This window comes from Lissotriton vulgaris, chromosome 10 (genome assembly GCF_964263255.1).
Source record: "Lissotriton vulgaris chromosome 10, aLisVul1.2, whole genome shotgun sequence".
In the NCBI taxonomy this organism is placed as follows: domain Eukaryota; kingdom Metazoa; phylum Chordata; class Amphibia; order Caudata; family Salamandridae; genus Lissotriton; species Lissotriton vulgaris.
In genome coordinates this window covers 58993232-59019887 of record NC_141698.1, presented here as the reverse complement: position 1 = coordinate 59019887, position 26656 = coordinate 58993232, and the positions used below count along the sequence as shown (strand labels likewise).

The 26656-nt window shown below is 44.0% G+C and overlaps 1 protein-coding gene across 1 annotated transcript in view; it reads left to right on the top strand.

Annotated features, from left to right (window-relative positions):
* TNRC6A (trinucleotide repeat containing adaptor 6A) overlaps positions 1 to 26656 on the top strand; it is a 289758-nt gene that overhangs the window by 129867 nt on the left and 133235 nt on the right. Inside the window, 4 exon segments of the mRNA XM_086940455.1 lie at positions 1137 to 1478; positions 5108 to 5155; positions 15925 to 18780; positions 19883 to 20053. Of these exon segments, the coding sequence (XP_086796581.1) occupies positions 1137 to 1478; positions 5108 to 5155; positions 15925 to 18780; positions 19883 to 20053 (3417 nt within the window).

The window sequence follows — 26656 nt, the reverse complement described above, 5'->3', positions numbered from 1 at the left end:
TGCATTTCGGGTAAAAGAATAACATGTTTCACGCAGTTGTAGTTTTGGTCCTGTGAGGATTAGATTTTAGACCAGCATTACAGGATTTCCAGTCAAGTGCTGGGGTCATGATTCAAAAACAGGTGTCTAAGTAGACAGTGTACCACTAGACCGCATTTCTTACCCTCTGATCTACGGTTCTTTCCTTAAATGTAACTTACTAAAGCACCATCCTCCATGCTCTGCCACATGCAGAAGGACTGCCCTTGACGGGCCTGTTTTCTAGGCATCCGTCCCTCATCGGATGTTGTTCTCTGGGAGAGGGAGTAGCAGCACTAGATTAAGTCACTGATTAGCTTCATTTAGTAAAGACCTGGATGTCCGCGACATCATAGCCAGGATATCATTTGCTTTACAAATGCATGTTCATATTGATATGTTACCTGGGCTACTGAACCTGCTCACTGCTGCTCCAACACTAGCTTTGGGGCTGAAGCAAAGTTTGAAATTATGCACAAGTTAGTTCTTGCCTTCTAGATGCTGGTGCTGCTAAATCCTGCTGTTCTGTGCTTTAGAGCCTTCCCATACTTAGGGCTGCATAACAGTGGATTATTGAGTGAATGAGGTTCTAGTATGCATACTGTATTCACCTGTGTACACTTATTGTTGGGTTGTGCTTCTGCTTTTAATCATTTGCCACTCCTTCGGAAGAGCTTATTCGTCCATCCCAACCTGCTATGGTTTTGTGCTGCTAGTTGCTAGTAACTGGAGAGACTAATCTAGCAGGTGGCAGAGTAGGTCAATGTGTAAGCCTACAAACGCATTTGTAACCTCTATGCTCTACAGCATTAGACTAAGGAAAGGTTGGTAATACTCCCAAATCTGGTCAGTGGATGTGTTTTGGGACCAAGTAGAGAGGTTACTTTTAGTATGAGAGTAATTTCTTGATTTCACTACTTCTGTTACTCTGTTTGCCCACTGTCTCTTTGGAAAGGCGAAGAAGAGTACACTGCACACAAGTGCATTGTACTGAAAGGTATGCCATCTCCCCTAGTTTTATAGCACCCGTACCCTTTTTTACACATGTACCTTAAGTTTTGCATACTTTGTTCCTGTTTCTGATCATCTTTCTTTCTTACTTTCTCCTGGGAGAGTAGCACCAGAACAAACCAAGACCATAGTAAGCCAGCCTCCTCCTGCCAACTGTAATAACGGCACTTCCACTGCAACCAGCACTGTTAATAATGCCAAGAGGGCCACAACCAACTGGCCGCCTCCGCCGCAGCCACTGCCTCGATACCCTCCCCGTGAAGTACCACCTCGGTTCCGACACCAGGAACAGAAACAGCTTCTGAAGCGGGGCCAGCAGTTGCCTACTATCGCTGCCAACCTGGGATCTGCTGCTAAATTGTTGAACGGCCAATCAGGGAGCAGCACTGTTAAAAGCCAAGAGCCAGTCACCAACGGAGAGGTACAGACCAGCGATAACAAGCAATCAGGTAAAATGGAGGACGGGCGGGGGTGTATGGGGGTTCTCTAGCAAACCCACAGCCGACTCCATAGGCTCATTCATCAGCCCGTGTTTGTGTTTTTGTTAAAGTGGCCCTGTGTGTGTGGCTAATTACTTTTGAAGCACTGTTAATATGCAAACTCTGTATACATCTTTGTTTGTGGAGTATGTGTTGCATACCGTTATTTGTCGGCTTATGATTTCAGATCGTGCATTGCTACAGTGGATTATGATAGAACTATGGCGTGGTCTGCAGTGCAGACTAGTTGGAAGGCAATATGTTGCTTGGTTTATGTCAGCCCTGTTGTCCCCCAATGTCGGATCTGATCGAAGCGTTGACTGTCCCTTGGGCTGAGTCGGGTTATTTTTACCAGTGCTGTGCAGTTGGCCACCCTTGAGGCAGCTGCCTTTTGTGTGCTCAGCTGTTGCATTTACTCCGATCAGTGTGACTGGGTGAAGGGAGAAGTCACTTGGGGGTAGCACTAGCAGGTGGAGACTATTACCATGGTTAATAGTTGCAGTGTTAACGAGCCTTGTTGAATGCGACTGCCCCAGAAAACTTGTCTACTGTTTTGTTTGCAAGTAGTGTGAATCGCGACGTAAACGCCTGCAGTGCCATATCTGGATCAGATTGCTTTTTGACAAGCAGGGCTGGGACTGGGTCCACTCTAGGCTTTATGCAATGGGCTGGTAAGATGACAGCCCCCCTCGTCCTACATCCTTCTTTCAAGATATAAAATTAATTATTTAGTCGTCTTTCTCCTTTGCCATGGAATCATTATTAAATAAAACACTCATCCCCGTCCACATTCACAAAACACTTTTAAAATAGTGACGAAAATATTCCCGAACAAAATAAAAAAAAAAACTTGTCTAGGCAAGGCTCTTCCCATTTAAAAAAAAAAAAAAAAAATTATAGATCAAACCAACTGTTTTAAAGCTCAAAGAACAGTGCTGCCTTGAACGTGAAAGTTCTCCGATTAAAAGTGAAAATGAAAGCACATTGTGTAATCGTGTTGCCTCACACAGAGGAAAATACATTGTTAGTTTAAGCAGCCACTTAACTTCATACTGTATGAAGGACAGCTAGCATGGCGGTTATTTTTCTGGTTTTACAAGAGGGATCCGGAATTACAGGTCGCTGCACTTTAATCAGATTTTCCCACACACCTTTGACATTTTAGTTTCACCCTATGAGTGGGTTCTTACATTATTGTCTGCTAGGGAAACTTTGAAATCGGACACAATTTTCACCTCCGTTTCGGTCAGTGGAGTGATTATAATTTTCTGTGATACCTTATGATACGTTGCCCATCATTGGAGGACAAACATTGGTTTGTTTCTTGGCGTTGACCATGTATGCAATGGTGCTTGAGAAAGGAAGGCATGTTGGTATTTGTTACAGTTTCATATGCAATACTTCATAGCCCAGAGATAATTTTATTAACGATATGTTTTCCTTTTTTTATTGAATGTTTATAAAATGTTAGAGTAACTCTGTGCTCTCGGTACATAGATACAGACTATACTTTCCAACCCTGAAAATGCATTATTTTTTGGTGCAGTCATAAGAAATAGTACTATATGGTTGTGGTGCCTACATTCTCACTAACACACTCCTGTGGTAGCTGATGGGCTTCAGCATTTTTGACAACCAACTTTTTTATGTTGAAGATTCTAAGACTAGAGCTTGCAGTGAAATAACATGCTTGACTGGCCACTATTGTGAGCATCTCTTTTTGTAGTTAGATCTTTATAAATGCACATGCTGTTTTAGAAGATATTGTAGTTGAACCACATTTGAAAATTTAGAATCCACCGTTCAAAGGTTTTTGTGTGGTATAGGTCAGATTCCACCTTGCTCTAAGTCACCAGGGCGCTGGTTTCAGTCCTAGACTTTAAATGGAGAGCCTGATGTCTTCTGAGAGTTTTAAATCATGGTTGCTTCCATTCAGGCAAGTGGACTCCGCCATGACGACAGTAATATATAACCATGATACCCAGTACTTTAATAATCTCTTGGTGTCATAGATTCTTTTCTTATTGTAGTTTTCAAGATCACCATTGTTTGTAATTTATGGAAATCTTCACCAGACTGACAATGAAAATGAAACCAGTCCTACTACAAAGGTACAGTTTGTCTTTGATTTAACCTTGTTGCCAACCATCTACCGTCCATGCTCCTCAGATTCTTGCACACTTCTGTTAACGTATCCAGTGCCCTAGAAAGGTCTCTGCTTTTATGGCTGTTGAGGGTGTGCCTTTTTGCCGTATCTCCTTAGAGTGCCAGCATACTCCTGGATTTTGATCAAGGTGCACTTTTGTATTTAGCATCAAGCGTGGGTGATCGGTGTTAAAGTAAGCGTGGCTTTCATAGTTTTACAGGACATATCTCTGCTGGAGCCTGTACTCTGGAAGGACATGCAAGGCTCCTTTCCAAGCCACAGTTTTGCGAGCTCCGATCCCGCCTGGTGGAGTGTCTGCAGACCGTGAAACTTTAGCCATGGAAACTTAAAAAACAAGAGACAACTTCGTTTTTACATTCACAGCCCATGGTTTATGGTACATTCCAAAAAGCTAAGTTAATCTGTCACATTTCTGAAACCGCCATGCTGGAGAACATGCAGAGTGACTAAGATGTACGCCGTATGATTCCTAAGAGCCTAATGCAGTCTTGTCAGCTTCTTTTCAGTAGGTGTCTTTGAGATGACTGTTTAATTGTTTACCACCTAGCACGTCTGCTTGGCCAGGGTTGATGTTTTGCTATAAAATCCGTGACAGTATAGTGCCACGTTACCACCCCATATTTACTTTGCTGTTTACATGAGATTGTCCGTGTGAGCAGAGCTGTACCTTGTATGAGGACATCCATTCTCTGTCCATTTGTTTCTTGCCACCGAGCATCTTCAGTCAAGATGAACTATCTTTTAAGGTTACCCACTTAGTTATTCATGACATATTACCAAACATACCTCTGGTGAGTTTGGCAGGTTAGCCATCTGTGCTTAAGATGTTCACTCACTGGCCTTTTTGTTCCTTCGAAGGGCCTTTCACAAGCTTGGGAATTTCCAGTCCACTCCCAATCATTCGGTTAACAAAACTTAGTTAGAAGAAGTCTGTTGGATATTTTAGTCTTGTCTGCCTCAATAAGCTGTCACCATCCCGTTGAAATAGGGGTCGTCAGACCATAGAGTAACCTTCTACTCAGATCTTTTAGTGGAGGGCTCAGTAAAAAACCAAATGACTTATTGTATACTCCGTTTTCATTGCATGGGGTCTTTGCTTGCTCCTGAGTGTCATCTGCTCAGTTGCTAGACCCCCCCCCCTGATGTTGGGGCATGAGTTAATGTAGTATTTCATTCTTTTTGGAAGAGAAGGTGACCACAAGTCTGACACACTGTATTTAATCATTTCAAGGGTGATAAACTGTCAAATGGCGCATATGTATGTAAGGACACTTGTACTGTGCTCAGAAAATGTGTGCTGGAGATGGTTTTTATTTCATTCAGTAGTAACAGCTCAATCTATGTAAGAGACTGGATCTCAAGAGGGGAGAAGTTTCTCATGACCTTGCGAAGGAAAGAAAAGTAACCTTGTTGTAATTTCACTTTCCCCTAGGCATGCCTCCCATTCGGGATTTGGTCAACCACCCCCCTGATCAATCAGGTGATTAACTCTTGGCTACGTTTCTTGTAAGCTGTGTCGAAGCGTTAAATGCTCATGAAGCCACTGCTTTCACTTTTCATTTGCTTTTTGGGTTCCAGCACATGGGCTCGGTGGCATTCGTCTTTGTGCGTTTGTTGGTGTTCTGGTGCACTGTTCATTCTCGGTGTTTCATGTCAAGGCTGCTGTTAAATTTTATGTCTCTCTGCCTCAATTGCTCACTAGCGGTGCAGAAGGAAATTGCCGCTGTAATTGAACATTCAGTAGATTATGACTGTCCCGTCTGTTTCCAAGACTGATGATCATGATACTGTGGGTGTGTGAAATTTCCTGCTTTGTCGGGGAAGGATTTCATCGCAAAAACAAAAAAAAGTGATTTGAGAACCTGTCTTGTGACTACTTGACCCAGAAGAACATTAATTTGCAACCAGTACTGATACCATAATAAACACCGGAGTTGACATCAGGATGAGGGTAGTAAAATGGCAGAGTTCGTAATGTTTTCATTTTTTGGGGCATGCTCCTGGTTTCGAAGCCATCCTTCAAATGATGGTGCCACACATTGTTCATTTTGATATGACTAGGTGTAAGGGAAGGGTGTGTGGAGATTGATGACTAGCTGATGGGAAGTTGTTAGCAAATTGAAAGAACCTTGGTATACCGTAGTAAATAGAGTTGCATTCATCCCGCTGTCTGATTCTTGCATACCAATATAATAGGATTTGCTTCGAAACAGCCCGTCAAGCGACGGGAGACATCACACATATTGTTTCTGAACATTCCACGTTCACTGAGAAGACAAGTGTTTGAAAACCCAATACTCTTACTCGAACCAAAACATTCAAAATAGGTAAATGGAGTATCAGACATACTAGGCCATTCAGGCTATGGTGTTGTAAATGTTGGGGCTGCCCAAAATATTAGAAGGACCAGTGGAAAAACAGAACTGGTCCAGCTCATGTTCAAGGTGCCCACCACTACTTGGGGGATGTGGGGATACCAATTTATGCACAGCCAAAGCCAAACTTCCTTAATGGCCGATATCAGCTGATTAGGCCAGTGGCACAGACACTTGCTGTGTGTCCTTTGTGTTCACAAAGTAATCTCTTGAACTATATTTTGTGGTACAGAGTTTGAAAGGTTTCCAGCTTCTGAGCAAGCAGCTCAAGTCACAAAGGTGCAACCCAAAAACTTGGTTGAAAGTTAGAACTCGTGCAATGCTTTCAGATTTAGGAGTAGCGGGTTCTGGCTGCTACAAAGTCCTTTGATAACTTTCAGAATCCTTCAACCCTTGTGTGATACTGAAAGATAAAATCTGTATGTCCTCTTGGCTAGGCTTTCTCAGATTGTTCTCCAAGAAGGTTTTAGTCTGCTAGGCTTGTGCTTGGTCGTCAAAGCTGCATCTCTCCATTTGGACAGAACAGTTAGATGCCGTGGCAATAGCCTTGATTGGCACATCAACATATAGCCCTTATTCAGTATCTCCTGAGCAGCACCCAAAACACCTGAGCATTGAATCAGTAGAATAAGTATTTGTCAAATGGAGTTCTCGTAATTTCAACCAGTTTCAACAGGACACATTTTCCCTGTCATTTTAATACTGGAGGGGAATATAAAGCATTACATAGTCAGCAGACTGTTTTTGAGAGACTAAGTGCAAGCATTCTGAGTTTTTTCTGTCTCTCTGCTCCTGCTACAATTTGAAAGGGACGAATGAGGGAATGTATTTTGTCAGACACAAGCCAGACGTCCTGAGCATAGGCGAAGATTACACTAGGTAGTTTAGGGCCAGCTAGACTGATTATTGGCAGCCTTTTCATCCTGGTTAGTTCTCTGGGAGGAGAGTTGGTTGGAATCCATACCGCAGACAAGAGTGAACCTGCTACAGCCCCTACAAAGTGCATGCCAACAGGTCGGCTCCAGAGTCAGGTGAAGCTGGAAATGCTTCATCTCTATTGCAGGTAACTGACATTTTCTGTGCCCTGCAGAATTTCCTCTCATATCGCTCTGTATACATGCTCATTTCACTCAAGTGCCATCATGCATCTTGCACTCTGGGCTCCAAGTAAACAGACGGATTACTCCCAAATATGGAAGAATGTCCTGATATTTAACATGAGCACATGTTTTTGTTTTTTTGCTCCCAAATCCATACACTGATACCAGTAGCAAGAACAATCGACAAAGTAGTCTACATCTCACACACACAGGACCAGCCGCCTTATAGTTGAAACTTAAGTTATTCAGACAAATTAGTCCATTTCAATAATTACTTTAAAAATCAAGACTTTTAAAGTTGCCCCTTCTATGTTTAAGGGCACACATTCTGGAACAAGCTCCCAAAGAGAACCATAATCCCCCAGGAGCCTTCTAGATTTTAGGAAGGCGTTAAAAACCTGTCTTTTCTCAAAATCATGATTCGGTAACAGCATTTACTAAAATTCACTTGGTTTGTGTATGCTATGTACGAAACTATACCTCCAGTGTTTAAGAATATTGTTTGGCATGTAAAGCCACTGCTAAATGCTCTCCAATACATGTGGAGCACATCTCTGGGCGTCTTTCAAAATATCAAAACACTCACTCATAGTTGACCTATCTGACAACACCTTCCAGAATTGTATGCCGCTTGTTAAAAAAGCATTATAGAAAGGATGTAATACAATTAAGTAGTTTTGTGTTTCTAATGCAGTCTGGATTCTAGGATATGTTTAGGTTTGTTAGCTTGCGTCTCAGGAGCCAACTGCCGTTATTAAATTAGTAGTTTCTTTTGTTTGTGGAGCAGCAAGGCTGTAGGGGCTCTCCACACCACGAGTCTAGAAAGGCTGAGCAGAGAAACTTGAGCCATACATTCATTGTGTGTGCTCTTTTCAAATGAAAAATAATCCTTTTCTATGGAAAAAACATTACATTTTGATCTTGTTTTCTTAAGCTCCACATTGCCGATAAGTAAATGTTTTTTCAGTATTAAATTAAATAGGGTCTTACCCGATTTATATAAAGGAGGTTTGGACTTTCTTAAGATGAATCGGGCATCGTTGAAAGGAATGCGCAAAGAGCTGCATCAAAATGTAAGCCGCGTTTTTATTTAGTTTTCAGGCACTGGTCAATTATTTGACCCTGATGGGTGGTAAATGTATGGGGACTTCTACGAGCAAGTTAAGACACTGCTGTTTGTCTCTCTTTCTGGGCATGAAAAGGTCAGGCTGGGGGAATTATGTGCAGCCTTAATTACATTAAAAAAAAAAATTGGTAAACTTTTGCAACGTGTTCAAGACCTGTTTTTAAAACTTTACTAGGAATCCCAGTTCCAGCCTGTTAAATTGAGAAAAAAGGATTTATACCTGTAGCGCCTTGACATTTTTGTACACTGTTACCTGCGTCAATGACTTCAGTACCTCCAAACGTGCAAAGGTTTTCTTTGTTCATGATGTACTCCTCATTCAGTCTGATCCTCTGGAGATTTAACTAGAGGAAGTTAATGTGGGTTCTCTTCAAACAGTACAGTTTATCAACAGTATTGTATATACCATTGTGGTGGACATGTCGCTTCCTTGACTCAAGTAATTTTGTCATGACCAGCCAGGATCTCTACTTCATTGTTTTTGGGAACCCTTTCTCCTGGATTCTGAGTTGTATTGCTGGTTTCATTAAAGGATCTGCTGTGACTCTAGTCCCAGAGCTTCGAGCCACTGACGAGGCCAAAGGAACTACTGGTACTGAAATAATTTGGATCATATCTATAAATTGGTTCTGCTTGAAAGGGTTGCTGCTTTGCTGTTTCTATGTTAGCACGCCATTTTTTCTTGGCCATGGAGATTGAAAAGTGTGCACAGATTGCAATACTTTTGTATCGTTGCTTTTGAGTGAGAAGAATTTAAAGGTGGGGCCAGACAAAATTAAGATTCAATAAGTCCCTTAACCAGCCATCCATGCTTTAGTTGTGGTCTATTTGGAAATTATAGATTTCTCATGCATATGATCACTTGTAGGTAGACTTGTTTAGGCCTTCTTTTGTCCCAGCTTTTTTCATGAATTTTGAAGCCTTATTCATGAGAATACATAAATAGCAACTTGAACATTTCAGTCTGTCATCATGTGTGACCAGCCAAAAAGAAATCCACAGGGTCCCATTTTATGAACAAGTGTCTCAGGTTTTATTTCTTGACTTTGGTGAATAAATAACCTGGTACCTACACTCTTCCTTGTGTTAGTCATTTCCCTATCTAACTACAGTCCATATTGATTTTTTATTAGATGTGGGGGCGTCACTAAGCGATTTAAGTCTGCTATTTTTCATGAACAATGCTGTGATAACATACTATTTTGACTGGCTAATGAAAACTTTCCTGTTTTAAGAACCCTGCTTTGCAGTATTTGTTCAGGATGGTTCCAGCCTTTCTGATCAGACTGCTAAAGCCCAAGGGTATCTTATCAGAATGACTCTGGCTGATATATGTTACTCAAGAGTTCAATTTAGCTCTAGACCCTTCTTGGTTCTTAGCACATCCAGTTGAATCTCAGACTGTTTTACTCTATATGCACACTTTTTATTGAAAATGTTCTCTGGTTCAATTTGAAATCAAGACGACTTCCAGTTGAACTTTTCAAAGTGCAATAAAATAAATGGATGAGTGTCCACAACTTGATCGTCGTTTATCGAAAGGGGGGGGGGGTTAGGTTTATCGATAGGTATGATTTTCTTCCACCTAAACCATTGTTCTGTTCATACTAATGCACCTGTTGGTCAGAGCCAGTCACAGCTTGATGACCTCTTATGTAGTGATAATTCCCGAAGCAAAGAAGGGCCAAGTCCGATATGTACAGTTGGACTATGTTGTCCATCATATCCATTAGGTAACCTGCTAAGGAAGCCCCTGCGAGTTTTTAATAGGTCTGACTGTAGGCCACCTGTCCTTCATACCCTCAAAGCTCCAGAATCCTAAAAGCAATCTAACACAGGCTTATTCTTCACCTTACAGATAGAAATTACAACAAACTCCAGTTGTTTCTCTCTGTGATGGATTCCTATTTTGTGTAGTTATAGAGCTCCTTTGGCCGTAGCTATAAACTTATTAAGTATGTGTACTAAAATGTTACTCCATCTACACCCCGCACAAGGTAATTGCGAAAGAGTAATAAAACAGCTGAAAATCCCTGTCTGTGTACTGTTCGTGATCCAAATAGTAATTGTAGTAATTCCTTAGATTTTCATGCTGTTTAAGAAGAACAATATGGCATCAATGCAAACCTATTTGAGTCTTTATGAATTGAGCACGGATGTCAAATGGGGTTAGTAATTTCTTGTTTCAGCTTGTAGCTGTATCTAAAATAGGTTTGTTTAGTGCCTTGATAGTGAGACTGATTTCCAGTCTTCCTAAAAATGTGGATTTAAAAAAAAGCAATTAAAAAACAAACTCGTAATGTATTGGAAGTGTGCAGTTTTTACTCTATTTGACATAACCCTCACATTTCCCAAATGGTTGACCTTAACTTAAACTGCAAAGCATCACATTTCGAATTCTAAATAATACTGCTAGTGCATCTGGAATGAGGTGGAGGTCTTTTGAAGAGCATGGTCACCATGGAATGTGTATATCTCCATCATGCTTGCATTGATACCCGATTGTAATACAGCTTGAATTTCTTGTCCTTTGAAGGGGGATTAAATTGACTAGGGTTTTCTGTATTTTCTATTGAGAACCTTTGGAGTATCAGAAATTAGTGCGTTTAGTGAAACGTTTGTTAAAATGATTAACCTGGGTAGGAATTTATGAAACTCATTAGGTGTGCTCTTCTTTCTTATGGCTGTCAGGGACGTAATATGTAACCCTCGATATCCCAAATCCTATCTGCTAAAATAAGTTCTCAAATGAGGACTGCTAGGCATGCTTAATCTAAGCATTTCAAAGAAAAGAATACAGTGAAAAACAGTCTTTGCTTTCTGACATTTGCACTACTTTAATCTTGAGAGGATGTGGCCGACGGCTAGAGGGGTCGACCGTAACACTGGGGAATCGCATGAGTCACTGCAGGGACGTTCAACAGCCTTTGATTCTGGGCAAATCACTTAATCTCCCTGTGCCTACAAAAAGCGAATGTCCGTCTGTAATGCAACTGATGCTCGCATAAAACGCTCTGATACCTTCGGGCCAAGTTTGTGGTGGAAAAAAAAGTTAGTCTCTGTGCGTCTTCGTAGCTATTTTTGGGCTGCAGTCATGTTTAAATATTGATCGCTGCCTCTCCAATCCCATTGTCCAAATTAACATCCATTCAGATATGCGTCTTTGCTCCACCTACTCTTTTAAAAGACCCGTTATTTCTTGGTTGAAGAGTACATGAATGGATCAAGTCTCTGGAAGCGTTCTAATGCATCACCCTAGTAGGCATGATCACATGGTCAATACTATCCCTGCCTAGAACTAATGTGATTTACGTTAGGACTCCTATTTAATTTGTCCTGGTCACCGAACATCTGAGGCAAACCCGTGCTTCATCACTCCGACCCTCTATTTGCTCATGATTCTTGCCATCCGTATGTACTGTCCCATAAAAACTACAGATTATTTGTGCTAGGTTTTTAGAAATAATGAGCAGCCAGGTAATAATTATACTTTTATATTTGAATAGTGCTAGGTAGTATTTTAAATTGCAGTGTTCTAGAACTTCTGACCTCTTTGCTCAGAGCATATGTAGTTAAAGACCAAGCATTGAATGCGCTTGCAGAGGATGTGATAACTTGATCTAGTAGGTAGTGATTGTCCCAAATCTTGTCATTATTCACAATAGTTATTGTACTGTAAGATCGGCTAGCCGTAACTAATTTCCATGAGATATTTTGGTGTACTTGAATCCTTTTCTGAGATCTCTCTTGGTTGCAGCCAAGTCCTGGCCGAGATCCTTTGTTTAGGCCTCGCATAACAGACTAATGTTATATTTGGTGGTGGTTGAACGTACAGGCGATGAGCAGAGGGACTTGCCTCAAGCCAGGCCTTGCATTCAAACCCTACAGTGCATCGGCTTGTGCCATGTGCTGTGGGAGATTGATGCACAAGTGATGGCTCTGCATCTAAGCCTAAATGTTTCTTTTTAGAAAATCTTTGGTTATTTTTTAGGTAGTACAAACCCTTTAACATTCATTCCCAAAGAAAAACGTCCTTTGAAATAAACTGAGAAAGGTTTGAGTGACTTTAAGGATCCAAAGCAAAGCCTAAAAGCCCATAAAATGCACCAGCTACACAATAAAATTAAATTGAATCCAAAATGATGTAATCAATAACATCCATGATAAGGTCTTAATATATAGTCACCAATGTTAGTGATTGCATCAGTCACATGAGAAATGATAAGCCCATTTTGGAAGGGAGTTAAGGTTTTCATGGCGGAGCACTAGACCTGCTTTGTATAGGTGACCTTAACTGGCAAATTTCAATGGCTTGTCACTGTATCTCATTTGTTTCCCCAATCAGTAGATGTGTTGAGCGCTTCTGGTCACCCATGAGGGTATAAAGGCAGGGTCCAATTGATTAGCCGAATAGCCAGGTCTTCTGGGATTTTCGGAACTCTGAAATAGATGGGGGAGTTCCGTAGATAAAATGGAGCTCATTCCATGTCTTCACTACCAGGTAGAAGGAGCAACCATCGCCTCTGCTAAATCCGATGCGGGTGGGGGGCGAGAATTTGAGAAAGGAGTGCAGGTGTCTGGTGGGTGGATGGAAGATTGGGTGGTGGTTCAAGTAGGAGGGTCCGCAGTTGTATAGGGCCTTGTATTCTTGGGTCATGACAATAAGTGCCATCTTCTCTGTACAGGGAAGATAGTAGAGATCCCTGAGTTAGGCGGTAATGTGGGTTCATCAAGGGAGATCCCGGAGGTGTCTGGCGTCATCATTCTGTATGGTCTGTAGTCTGGGGAGGTGAGCTGCGATCCCTGTGTAGAGCATTGCCACTGTCCATTTGACTAGAGCCAAGGGGCTGGGTGATGATGCGTCTTGAGCTTTGGGGGTAGCCATTTGGATATCTTAGGAAGCATGTGGAGGATGAAGGCGAAGGAGTTGACCGGAGTCATCCTGGTTAGCTTGTTGTCCAGCATGATGCCTAGGTTCCTAGCATGGTCCGTGGCAGGATTAGGTCCGTGTTCCAAGGGCCACCAGGGTGCATCTCATGGGGAGCTTTTGTTTCCGAAAATCAGTACCTTTGTCTTGACCATGTTGAACTCCAGGCAGTTGTCCTTCATCCAGTTGGCAAAGTCTGTCATGTCGTGGAAGTTGGTCTTTGTGTCTTTGGAGAAGGAGAGTATGAGTTGTTTGTCGTCTGCATAGGAATGATGTTGAGCTCGTGACTTTTGGCGATGCTGGCCAGAGGTATCCTATGAGTGATGATAAGGGTCGGTCTGAGTGAGGATCCTGTCATGTGCTTTGTAACAGGGCCTATTGTAGTTTTCCCGGTGTTAGCTGAAGTGTGCACAACACTGGTCGCGTTAGCTATGCACAGGTTACTACATAATCACGTTTGCTTCTGCTCCATATTATATTTTCACACAGAACCTGCAGTTGTTTTCTCGTGCTGTTCTTTCCTGGGATTTATTCTGAATAGCAGACATGGTCAAACAACAATGTCCCTTGTTGTTTTATTCTGAATAGCAGACATGGTCAAACAACAATGTCCCTTGTTGTTTTGGTCAGGTCCTCGTACCTAGACCCAACACAGAAATGAAGCTATTGTTTAGTTTATGAACATGTGAACCTTGTTTTATAGAGATCAGTTGTTTACGAGATGTAGAGCTTTCATCTGTGTATGCTAAGGTACTGGGTCCGCTGCTAAACCCAGAAATCTTTGCTGTATAATCAGTTTGGCTTCTGTAGAAGAGGAGTTGGGCTATTCTGTGTGATCATATGACAGGGCTTTTCATAATACATGGGTTGACAATGCTGGTGGTATATTTTTACTAGCTTTCAGTTGAAGAGCTTGATTCTTAAATTTGGACTTATGAAAACAAACTCTGCAGGAAAGTTCATATCTGCTGGTTCCTCTTCGAGAACTAAAGAATGCTCAGAAACAATCCTCTTTCAAAACGTTTTCAGTCTGTAAAAATAGTTTTAAAGTCTTATCACAGATTTCAATGTGGTTTAAATAGTTTAATTGGTCAGGCAAGCATATGTTGAGGTTTGGGTCTTCTATTGTTTCCCTTTAATGGACCACTCGTGATACACATTAGGAATGTCGTAGGATGTAAATGTATTGACCGAAAAGATTGCAAAGTTCTCAAATCAAAACACGTTTATTTAACAACTGGAAGAAGCACAACTGCCACAGTTAATATGCATGCAGCTGTCTAGCTATTGTCTATATGCGTGTAGTAGTGTATTTAGTTGGACTACTGTGCACTCTACTGTAAAGTACAAAAGAGCTTAACAGAATGATCTACAATACAATTTAAAGGGTTGCAAAAAAAAACTGCCGCAGGACTAGTATACAAAAGCAATTACTAGTCCTGACGGAGGATGCTGTCTTACTGATTTACAAGCTGGGAGGATTATTTTGATGAGCTCCGGAGCTGGATTTTAATTTCAGTATCTTTCTCCTGGCACTCAACCCTGCAGAAAAGTGTTTAACCTTGTTTGACCATTGATGCTACTTTCATTTTTTTATTTTAACTGTAGAAGTATAAAATCACAGACCAGTATTTGCCCAAGCATACCCATTTGAAAAGGCAATGTTTTGGTCAAGTGTGTAATCCCTTTAAAAAAATGTGTCCTTTAAAACAATTTTGGGTAAAACAGACTACAACCCACTTAGCCGCATTTTTTGTAAAACTGCCCGTTTCAAATCTGCATAACCAATACATAGTACAACACAAACTGAAATTGCACATTACCTGCAGTTGATTAAATTGGAAATGTTTAAAATTCTGATGCGGTTCCCGCAACATGGCATTGATGTGACTCATGTTTGTTATGAATGTACAGTATTTGCTCTCTAGTTCTTTCCTAGAACTGTGGGGGCAGTACAGTGCAGCACTATTAGATCTACAGATACTCTGCTGAGATTTAGGAGTATGGGTTTCAGTCAACATTTCATACGTTTTCTAAGACTCGTGAGGATGATGTTTGTGAATTAACAGAATGTCATTAATTCAACTTAGGACCAATATCCAAAATTGCAATGAAAAATCATGAAGAAAACAGGTTTCTCTCATAAATGGAACATCAAATGCCATGAGGGAATAAACATTTTCCACATGTTAAAATCACATTAAAATCAACCATTATTCCTAACAAAGTGTCAAAACCATTGACAAATCTATTGTGTTCTTTTTTTATATGGTCATTTTATTCATGTAACCTTCCACTTATGTAATACAAAGACCAAACACGCAAACTAGCAGATTTTGTGAGCTGGACTCAGAATTTCGAATCTTACTTGTGATAATATTTTCCAAGGTAAGTGTGTGGGTGTATGCACGAACAGGTAGTTCTCATGTTGGGTGAAGGCTTTGCCTCAGTACCTCTGGACTTAAAATGCTTTATACTTGAACTGGTTGTGTTGGGGACTCAGAAGCTGATTTAATATATATATATTTTTCTGAGCATTTTTCAAAGTTACTCTTAAATATTCACTATTGAAATAGATTTAATACAAATGTGTATATCACAACTGGTCCCTGTGCCTATGTTGAGTTTGCAATCGGTTCTGGTTTGTTGTCTGTATGTGTCAGAAATGTATCTGTGTCACTTAGAATTCTTTTCTGACTGATGGTTTTATCTCCTACCTAGATCTGAACCACAACGGTCTAGGATCTCACTATGACAATTCACACTGGGGACCGGTCTCTTCCAACAGTGACTCCAGCACAAATTGGGACAATGTTATTGTAGACGGTTCTGACAAAGAGGCCTGGCCATCAATCACGGGCAGTGACTCGGAGCTGGCTTCAGAATGTATGGACACTGACTCTGCCTCAACCTCTGGGTCTGAGAAGAACCTCCACATTATGGCTTCAGGGAGTACAATGAGTGAATTAGATGGCAGCAGGAACGGTATTGGGTATGGTCCTCCAAGCAAGTTCATGGTTGGTAGCAACAGCAATAATGTGGGCAACGGAAGTATTAATGGTCCGTGGGGTGCCTCCCACGGGGCCATCCTAAGCACATCTCAAGGTTCTGTCGACGGTCCCGAGAGCATATCTGAACGCAGGCACAACAGGATCAATGCTTGGGGCACCGTCGGCTCTTCAGCAAAAGGAGGGATAAATCCAAGCACTTTGAATTCTAATGGTAACCACGGTGCCTGGCCCAATCCGGAGAGCAATGGACATACCCCAAATGGGCCTGTTGGGGGAACTAATTCTGGCACAAAGATGCAGTCCAGTACCATAGGTCAGGTGCCTAACAATCAGAGTATTAACTCTAAGGTGGGTAGTTCCACCCATGGCTCCTGGGGAAGCCTGCAGGAGTCTTGCCACTCAGAAGTAAATGGTACAAGGAAGGTTTCTTTCAGTGGGCAACCTCAAAACCTTCACACTGAAACAACTGGACCAAATAACACTACTAACTTTACGACCTCTAGTTTACCAAACTCTGCTAGTTCCATGCAGATGAACGAGCAGCCTAAGACTCCAGGACACGGATCGTGGCGTGCGAATGGTGCAAATCATTCTGCGTTTCCCACCCCTTCAAATTCCAATGGCACTTCCAATCCTCACCTGAGTAATGGTGAGGCAAAAAATGGCGCATCATATGGTACTACATGGAGCGTCTCCAGCGCTAATTACTCCGGAGACAAATGTTCAGTCCCTAATGGGCAAGCTAATTGTGACACTGTGAATGCAACTTTAATGCAGCCTGGCATTAACGGGCCCTGCGTATCGAACCAGAAAACTAATGGTGAGAAAAGTGGGTCATGGGAGCAAAGCACTTCCCATCCCCATATTATGCAGTGGGGAACCGGAAATGGGGATACCTCTGGTGGAGATCGAAGAGGGTGGGGAAATCCAGCACAAAACTCTGGCACTAATGTATCCAATGGGGAATGGAGCAAATTGCCTAACAATCAGCATTCCAATGATGGTGCAAATGGAACGAAGAATAAGAAGCTAACCAATGGCTGGAAGTCCACTGATGAGGATGAAGATGCCAGCTGCCAGAATCAGCAGAATATGTGGGCCAAAGGTACGGAACGTGGGGGCAGTCGAGGCAGTACTGAGAGCAGCACAGGAAGCCAGCACGAGAAAGAGTCTGACGATGGTTCTAGCCAAGAGAGAAGGAAAGTTGATCAGCAGGCATTGCTCCACAGTATTGTAAACAGAGCAGACCTTGATCCCCGAGTCCTCTGCAACTCTGGCTGGGGTCAGACACCAATAAAACAGAATACTGCCTGGGAAACTGAAGCTGCTTCACACAGGGCGGAGAAAAAGACTGACATCGGAACAGAAGCCTGGGGTGGCTCTGCAACAGCACCTAACTCGGGATGGGTGGGAAGGCCGAGCACCATTAGCAATGATACCTCATCAGCCTCTGGGTGGGGGGATCCAAAGTCTGCTACAGGGTGGAGGGACACCAAAGGCTCAGCCAGCCAGGGTGGGTGGGAAGAGGATACTTCCACTGCTGCTGCTACAGGAATGTCAAAGGGCAATCAATCATGGGGAAATTGCAAAGAGGACAAACCTACATGGAATGATGCACAAAAGGTCAAACAGGGATGGACAGATGGACCTAAGCCTCACCCAAGCTGGGGTTCACCGGCTGTTGACGGCTGGGAGGAGAACTCCCAAAGTAACCATTGGGGGGACTCTCAGAAAGCAAGCTCATCTGGTAGTGGCAGTGACAAATCGCCATCTGGTTGGAATGACCCTAATCGGTCAACTTCTAACTGGGGGAACAGTAATAATCCAAATCAGAGTAGTACTTCGAGTTGGGGTGACTCAGCAAAAGGCAATCAGTCCCAAGGCTGGGGCGGAGAAGCTACAAAGGGTAGCCAGTCCCAGAGGTGGGGTGGCGACCAAGCCAAGATCAGCCAGTCACAGGGTTGGAGCAGGGACTCTGCAAAAGCTGGCCAGTCCCAAGAGTGGGGTGGTGAACAGACCAAGGTTGGCCCTACTCAGGGGTGGGGGGTTGACCCAGCTAAAGTTGATCAGTCACAGGGCTGGGGGTCTGAGGTTGTAAAAGCTGGTATGTCTCAAGGGTGGGGTGATGACATTTCAAAAGTCGGCCAGTCTCCGGGTTGGGGGACAGAGTCTACAAAACCTAGCCAGCCTACAGCGTGGGAGGAATCTTCCAAGTCAAGCAACCCCGCTGAGTGGAACAAGCACCAGGAAAAATCTGGATCAAGGGGAGCACCACCTGGCACTAATAAACCCTCAGGCTGGTTGGGTGGACCAATACCGACTTCATCCAAGGAAGAGGAACCCACAGGATGGGAAGAGCCTTCACCAGAATCAATACGTCGTAAAATGGAGATCGATGATGGGACTGCTGCTTGGGGGGACCCAAGTAAATACAACAGCAAAAATGTCAACCTGTGGAATAAGAATGCACCAAACAGTAGCAACACTTCAGAGCAGATGGTCCAGAGCCTTCCTCAACCACCGCCTACAAGTGCCATGCCAATAAAGGAAAGCAGTAGCACATCAGGTGAGTCTCCTGTCAATAGTGGCGGACACTATAGCTTTATCATGGCCATGCTTACAGGCAACTATCACTGTCAAGCTTAATGCCTTAATTGGAAAGTTTTTTTTTTTAACCTGGTGTTCTATTTAGACCAAATGGCATTCTAAAGAAGGAGGCTAAAAAGAGCTACATGGTGAACTGCAGTGTGTGCGTAGTTTTGGTACTTTCATTTTATATATGCTGTTAAATTCCTTATGCCCACTGTTAATTTTTTGTCTAATACCCTTTAATCAGTTTACTCTATTGATCAGACTCTCAAGTTGTACATGGTAGACAGATGTCCAGCCAGTCGTCCTACCTCCTGGTATGGCAATAGACCTGTATTAGCTAGTCTGACGACCGGTCTTACCTTCAGTTGTTGCAAGGTGTCACATTGTCCATCAGCAGTGCTAGTATTAGATGGATCTATTCTATTTTGCTACGGTAGTCAAATATCATAAAACTATACATACGTAAAGTAATACAACCCATGTACTCTTTATAGTTTACTACTTGATGTCCAGATTTGTTTCTGGTATTTTCCTGGCCATGCCTTATTATGTTTTTTAATATTTTCTTCATTTATCACCACATGTCCCATTTAATGCAAGTTGTGCACTTTACTTCTTTTGGGTATGCCAACTCTTAATCTGGCACTTTGAATGTATCCGAGCAGATTTGGCAGATTTTCACTTGTGATGTTGACAGTCTGTACAAATTGTTGTCCTCCATCCCACCTGGCCCTCAAACTCTCAATCACAACCTTAGGTTATCTTGACCTTTGAGCTGCATCCACCATTTCTTTTAGTGCTTTTGTAGTCTCGAGTGACATTGGTCTTCAGAGAAAGAGGTATGCCTGCATAATTCAATTTTAGTTTTATAAATGGCTCAAGTTAAAATTTAAGGCTGTCTTTGAAAAAATATTGTTTTCGATGTAATTTTTTCACTGGATGTCTTAAAAGCCACTTTAGTTCAGATCCTATTTAGTATGCACATTGAACATTTTCTTTACTCAAACACATGCAGTACACGTTTTGACATTTTTGGCTATCACAGATTAACTCTGTTTTGTCTTGTTTTATTGAAGGTTGGGGGGAACCCTGGTCAGAACCTCCTACTCCGGCTGCTCCGGTGGATAATGGAACATCTGCTTGGGGAAAGCCTATGGAAACAAATAGTGGCTGGGGACAGCACAACACTGATTCTTCGTCTGGTTGGGGAAATGCTCCTATCGGGCATTTGGCTCCAAGCAAACCTGGTATGGCTTACAATAGTTCTTATTCTCCACTACAGATTGAACCACTAGGAGAGTGGGGCAGAGCTTGTTTGACTTTGATTTTAACACTAAACCTCACAATGCAGCTTCTGATTTTGTTGGAGTTGAATTTGTATAATGCTACATAACCTTAACAATGTGCTAAAGTGCATCGCTGATGGGGTAGCATTACAACTTTATGGAGTGCTAAGGATGGAGAAGTCGGTCATATGGCGTATTCAGGTAGTGTTTAGATGTTTTGCTCTAGGACTAGAGGAGTTTGGTTATTGTGCTCGGTAAATTTAAAATGAGACTGGATTCTTAAGCATTAGATATTTTAATATTGTTTGGCCTATGTTGTATATTTTTTTGATGTCCTACTGAGTATGTGAGAAAAGATGGGAGTGAAAATACACCTTTTACTTTGTGTCCTCTAGTTTTGACCACATTAAACATGGCTGTACGAAGATTGCCCAGAAGTAAAGAGTTACTCTTGAGTAGTGAAAACTTGCATCCAAAAAACGAATTGCTCTGAAGTCAATTCTGGAGAAGGAGAGAATCTATTCGTAGGAACAGGCATAATGCGACCAATCATAGCTTATGCTCCGAGGAGTCCACCCATATATAGCAGGAATCCTTCCATGGCAATGAGTATTATTTTACCGATCATGGTATTATTTGACCCACCAGATTGGTTATTGTGGATTGACCAAAGAACCAGCCTTAAACAAGCAGCCATCCTATAAGCTTTTGGGTGGGGGAATTACCCTCTTGTGGCATGGATCACCCACTTGAGAATTGCAATATATATATAACTGTTGTACCCTACTGCAGTATACAACCATGGCACTAATGCTCTGAAGGGTTATGGCAGAATGACTGATAGTGGCAGCCATCAATAGTACATGTTCTGATGGGTCAGAGGAGGAACCATTGTATGAGCAACCAAAGAATGTGTCTGTGAAATCCACCCAGGTGTGCCAGGAATGAACCCAGTGGAATGTACAAGCATCAGGTGGCCTATTCTGAAATTTCTCTCTGGAAGATTCGAGGAGCAACAATTAGAACTGGGCTTAATACAAGTTATCATACTGTATGAATTGAGGGGTCCATCCAGGAGTAGCAGTAGAAAAACGTATGGGAATAGGGGACATAAAAACAAGCATAGTTTATGCTATGGGGCATAGAGCTGCCCACATAAACGGGTATTGCCCAGACAGCCTAAGTGTGGATTGAGGACACCTCCTAGAAGTGGCAGTAAAGAAAACCTGTGAGATTTTGTATCCTACAGTCAGTCATTTGTCTATTCTGAGGATCCTGCCGCAAGCCCCATACTAGCAAGCCATTGGAACGGTCATTGTACAACCTGGCATAGTGTATACTCTTGACGATTTCACTGTGGCGAGAGGAACCAACCATTGTTATGTGAACAGCTACTTTGTCAGCTTTGCGGTATCCAATCAGTTGATTCAAAGGACTAAGGATAGGGATGGGCATTTAGCAAATATCTAGGCTATATGGATGCCAGGAAATTGTATGTAGTCTTACAACAGGTGAGGTAATGGCAAAGACTTTGTTCGAAGAAAGGTGGGGTGAATAGTGCACATGTTCTGCCACAAGGCCCTTAAAGGACAGAAACAGGGATGACTCTTTATTTTAAGGAGATGCTACCCAATGAAACACAATGGTTATTGTCCCCATCTCTAAGTACCAGTGCTCATGTGTTCAGGAATAAACAAATTTAACAATTGAGTCTGGGTACTATTGTGGACGACATTTCGATCCTAAGAGGAATGTTAGGATCATCAGGACATAAAAAGTTAGGCCTGAGACAGAGAGGGTTACGGAATATGCAACCCAGTTCCAACTACGGACGGGTGTCAGAATTCCCATGTCCATGTGTGGAATTATACGCAGGGCGGAAGGGATGAGTGCTTGGTCGGTCGAGGTGTGGAGGATGACCACGACCTGACCTTTTCATCTTTGAAAGTCCACCTAGCCACCATAGTTGCATACAGCAGAACAATAATGGGAATTAGCTTCTTCGCCCTTCCGGCTGGGAAAAGATTCCTGAAATGATCAAAGAAAGTAGCACCACCAGCCATGTGGATCTTAAACATTATACTTACACAGCTGATGATAGAACCCTCTCTGCCTGTGCAGAAGGCAGAACTAAAATTCCTAACTCTAAAAACTGCCTTCTTAATAGCAGTCACACCACTACGCAGAGGAAGCAAACTCAAAAAGTGCTCACCATCCTAGAGCCCTACCTACAAATCCACAAGGACAAAGTGGTACTAAGAACAAACCTTAGTTCCTACTGCAGGTATTACCACAATTCCATGTCAACCAGAGTATTCGACCGCCCTTCTTTCAGGATCCAAAGCCTCAGGCTGAATAGACGCTGCACATCTTGGACATGCAAAGAACACACATGTACTACCCACAAGAGACAAAAACACTAAGGAAGAGGAAGCAACTACATTTGCTTTGCAAGGGCACACCAGTAACTAAAAGAATCCTCGCACAATGGATAGTAGAAGCAATCTAAACCTGCTCCACAAGGACAGGTAAACCTTTGTCTCCTGGGCCTAGGGCATATTCCACGAGGAAGAATGGGGCACCCCTGGCCTTCCTAGCGAACATGCTTATCAGTGACATTTGTGTGGATGCGACATGGTCGTCCACACACACTCTCAAAACACTACTGTTTGGACATCTAAACAAGGATTTACACGTGGGACAAAGTACTACAACACCTGTTTGCAAACTTAGGCACATTTCAACCCTACCTCCGTGGGGAGGCAACTACTGCTATGAAATAAATGCACAGCATGTGAATCCAGAAAAGTATTCATGCTGCAAACCAAAATGGTTACTTCCCAATAGAAGTAGTTTTGCAGAATGAAGCGTTTTCTGGATTATCATTTGACCCACCTGCCTCCCTGGAAATGTGAAAGGGCAAACGGGCAAGGTCAATAACAGAGCTTGGAAGGTTCCAGCTACTAAATTCGCCATGGGGAGAAAATCTGAAGGTGGCGACCATGCACATTAATGTCTGGGGCACACGACCGGACGTCACACAGGGGATGTACTTGCCACCAAATGGTGGTGGTTGACTCCCATGGAGTGGGTGGGGGGCTGTGGGCAGTGGCAATAGAGAACTAACACTATTCTATACCCAGCCACTAAATGGCAGAATGTATTCACAGCCTGGGAATCCACAAAACTCTTCAAGCTGGAAATCTACTCCTCCTGTTAAGTAACTGTTTTTTGTTGGTACACATTCTTCGCAGGCAAGGTTTTCTAGGCTTTGTTAGCCAAAATGAATCTAAATTCATTCCTTCCTGCACTAGTGCCGTGTGACTTAATGAGTGATATGTCAATTGACTAAGACTGCCTTCGTCCTTACCACATGAAACTCTTAACTGGTGAGCAACAGTTTGGATGCTTTCAGACTGATTCTGAAGTGTGGCCCGGAGTTTGTTGATAAATTCTTTTTTTTTTTTTTTTTTAATTTTTAAAACCTTCATTATATCAAAGCACACAGCTATTCAGCCTAACATCCCGGAGGCAAGGCAGCATGGTACCAGGAGGACTATAGTGCAAAACGAATCACAGCAGGACATTGCAGGTTTTTGTATTATATATAATAACAGAAACCAAGAAAGAAGCGCCAAAGGGCGCATGAGAAAGGCAATGGAGGAAAAAGAAATGCGTATGAGTCAGTTGGAGGCATCGGAGGCCAGGTAAGAATCTAGAGAAGAACGGAAAGTAGGATGTAGAAAAGGGGGGGGGGGGAAGGAAAGCAGGAGGATTACAGCAAGTGTACAATGGCTGGTGTCAACGGTTACGGTGACGGGTGTTCCTCGCGGGGAACAGGCTCCGGTGGTAAGCACAGGTCACCCCTGTAAGCATTCCACGCCCCCCACACCTTGTTCCATGTCTGAGGCCTCCCCCTGGCAGCGTACACCGTCTTCTCTCGCAGCATACACCAATCCATATTGGCCTTCCATTGCACCACCAGGGGGGCCGTGTTAGAACCCCATTTCTGCGCTATATCTCGCTTAGCAATCATGTTGCCTAGTGTAGCCCAGCGAGTCTGCGCCGTGTTGTAGTCCTTCGGCTCCCAAATGTTGAGGAGGCACCTCCGCGCCTCTGCTGTCAACTCCACTCCAGTCACTTCCCTCATTACTCGGTGTACTCTCTCCCAGTAGGGGGCAATGACTGGGCACTCCCACAAGATATGCATGAAGGTAGCAAGGGCTCCACAGCCACGACGACAAAAGCCATCAGGCGAGAAGCCCATGTGCACAAGCCGGGGGCCGGTAACATACACCCGGTGGAGGATCTTGAACTGCACTAATCGCAGACGCGAGGAAATGGCGACCTCCTTAGGGGAAGACACAGCACTCTGCCAGTCCTCGTCGTCCAGTTCCAGACCGTCGGCTACCCACTGTTCTCGTAGGCGCTGGAGGAGGTCAACTCTAACATTGATCAGCTTCTTGTAGGACTAAGAGATGGCACTGTCAGGCATATGGCCGTCCAGAATCCTGTCCTCCAAGGGGGAGCTTTCGGGGATTTCGCCCTCCTCTGGTCTAGCGGCATTTAACGCGTGCCGCAGTTGGGCGTAGCGGAAAAACTCCGATCCGCCCAAGTGGTACTCAGCCTGTAATTGGGGAAAAGTCTTGACCTCTCCTTTAGCTACCATGTCTTCCACCCTCGAGATACCTATAAGGTCCCATTTATCAAAACCCTTGGTGTGCCAGAGCTTGCCTAGGATATCGGAATCATACAGAGGGGTGAATCTCGTCAGTCTGCCATGCCAGCCCTGTATTTTGGTAATCGTCCGCCACGTGTGAACCGCTGCCTTGGTCGGGCCCGTAAGGCGCCGATCAAAGGACCTGGAATACAGGGCGCGGTAGTAGTTGCCTCCACGCAAAAGCCACCTATCCATAGCGTAACCCGGACTCTCCGCGGGGCCATAAAGGCCATGGTTGATGGCAGTAAGCTGAGAGGACCAGTAGTACCTACGCACATCTGGTAGAGCGATGCCCCCGTCGTACCATGGTAGTGTTAGCTTCTGGATGGCGACGCGGGGCCGACCCCCCCAGAGCAGGGCACGTTGCAGGCTCTCAACCTCTCTAAAGTAGCGAGCCGGAACAGGGTCCTGGGTATTTTGCAAGGCATATAGAAACCTGGGCAGGGACATCATTTTGAACAATGCCGCCCGGCCCAGGAGAGAAAGCGGAAGCTTGCGCCAACTATCCACATCCCTCCGCAGTCGTTGGAGCGGAGGGAGTAGGTTGTATTCATATCACGCCTTAGGACTACCCGATATGTAGATTCCCAGGTATTTGAAACCTTGCCCGGCCAATTGTACCTTGCAGCCCCTAGGGAGGCGCGGCGTGTCTCCTTTGAGAATGTAAAGGGAGGACTTGGCCCAGTTGATGATGAGGCCCGAGTAGCGCCCAAACAGCCGGAGTACGTCGCACGCCACAATAAGCGACTTACAGGGAGAGGTAAGGTAAAGCAGGATGTCGTCCGCATATAGGGAGACCCTGTCTTCAAAACCCGGGGCCCAGGTGATTCCATGCAGATCGGGGTGCGAACGTAGCATGGCCGCAAGTGGCTCCAGGGCCAGCGCAAACAGGAGTGGTGACAGGGGGCAACCCTGTCTAGTTCCACGATGAAGCGCAAAGGAAGCCGACATGTGACCGTTAACTGTGACAGCGGCCAGTGGGCTCGCATAAAGAAGTTGCACCCAGCCCAGGAAGCCCGGTCCAAACCCAAGCTTTGCTAACACCGCCCAAAGGTAGCTCCATTCCAGGGAGTCAAAGGCCATCGTGGCATCAAGGGAAGCAAGTACCGCCGGTTCCTCCAGGGTGTGAGCCCTGGCCATGACACCATGCAGCCGTCGCAGGTTGAGGGCAGTGTTGCGGCGGGGAATAAAACCTGATTGGTCCGGGTGTACCAAGTCGCTAATGACTCCGACCAGCCGATTTGCAAGCAGTTTAGCCAGGATCTTGGGTTCCGCGTTGAGGAGAGAGATAGGACGGTAGGATCTACAAACGTCCCTCGGTTGCCTTCCTTATGAATGACCACTATGGTGGCCAGTCGTTGATCCAAAGGGAGGACACCCTCCTCCCGGGCCCGCAGGAACATAGCTCTCAAATGAGGAGAGACCACGTCCGGCCTGATCTTGTATAGCTCGACCGGTATGCCATTGGGGCCGGTAGCTTTACCCGACCGCAGGGCGCGGATCGCCAAGGCAATCTCGTCCGCGGTTATATCTCGATCCATATCCGCACGTTCCTCGTCAGAAAGACAGGGAAGGTCAATCGTCGAGAGGAACTCGGCTGAATCATCCTCGGAGCGGTCTGAACCAGAAGTATAGACACCCCGGAAGTAGTCTGCAAAAGACTCGGCAATAGCGCTTGGGTCCGTGACCGCCACTCCGTCATCGCCCAGGATCTCCGGAACCACCCGGCTCGCCATCTCGCGCCTGTCCAACCAGGCCAGTAACTTACCGGCCTTATCACCAACGTCATAAATGCGACCCTGCTGTTCCTTGGCCAAAACTAGGGCGGCATTCGTAGCAAGATC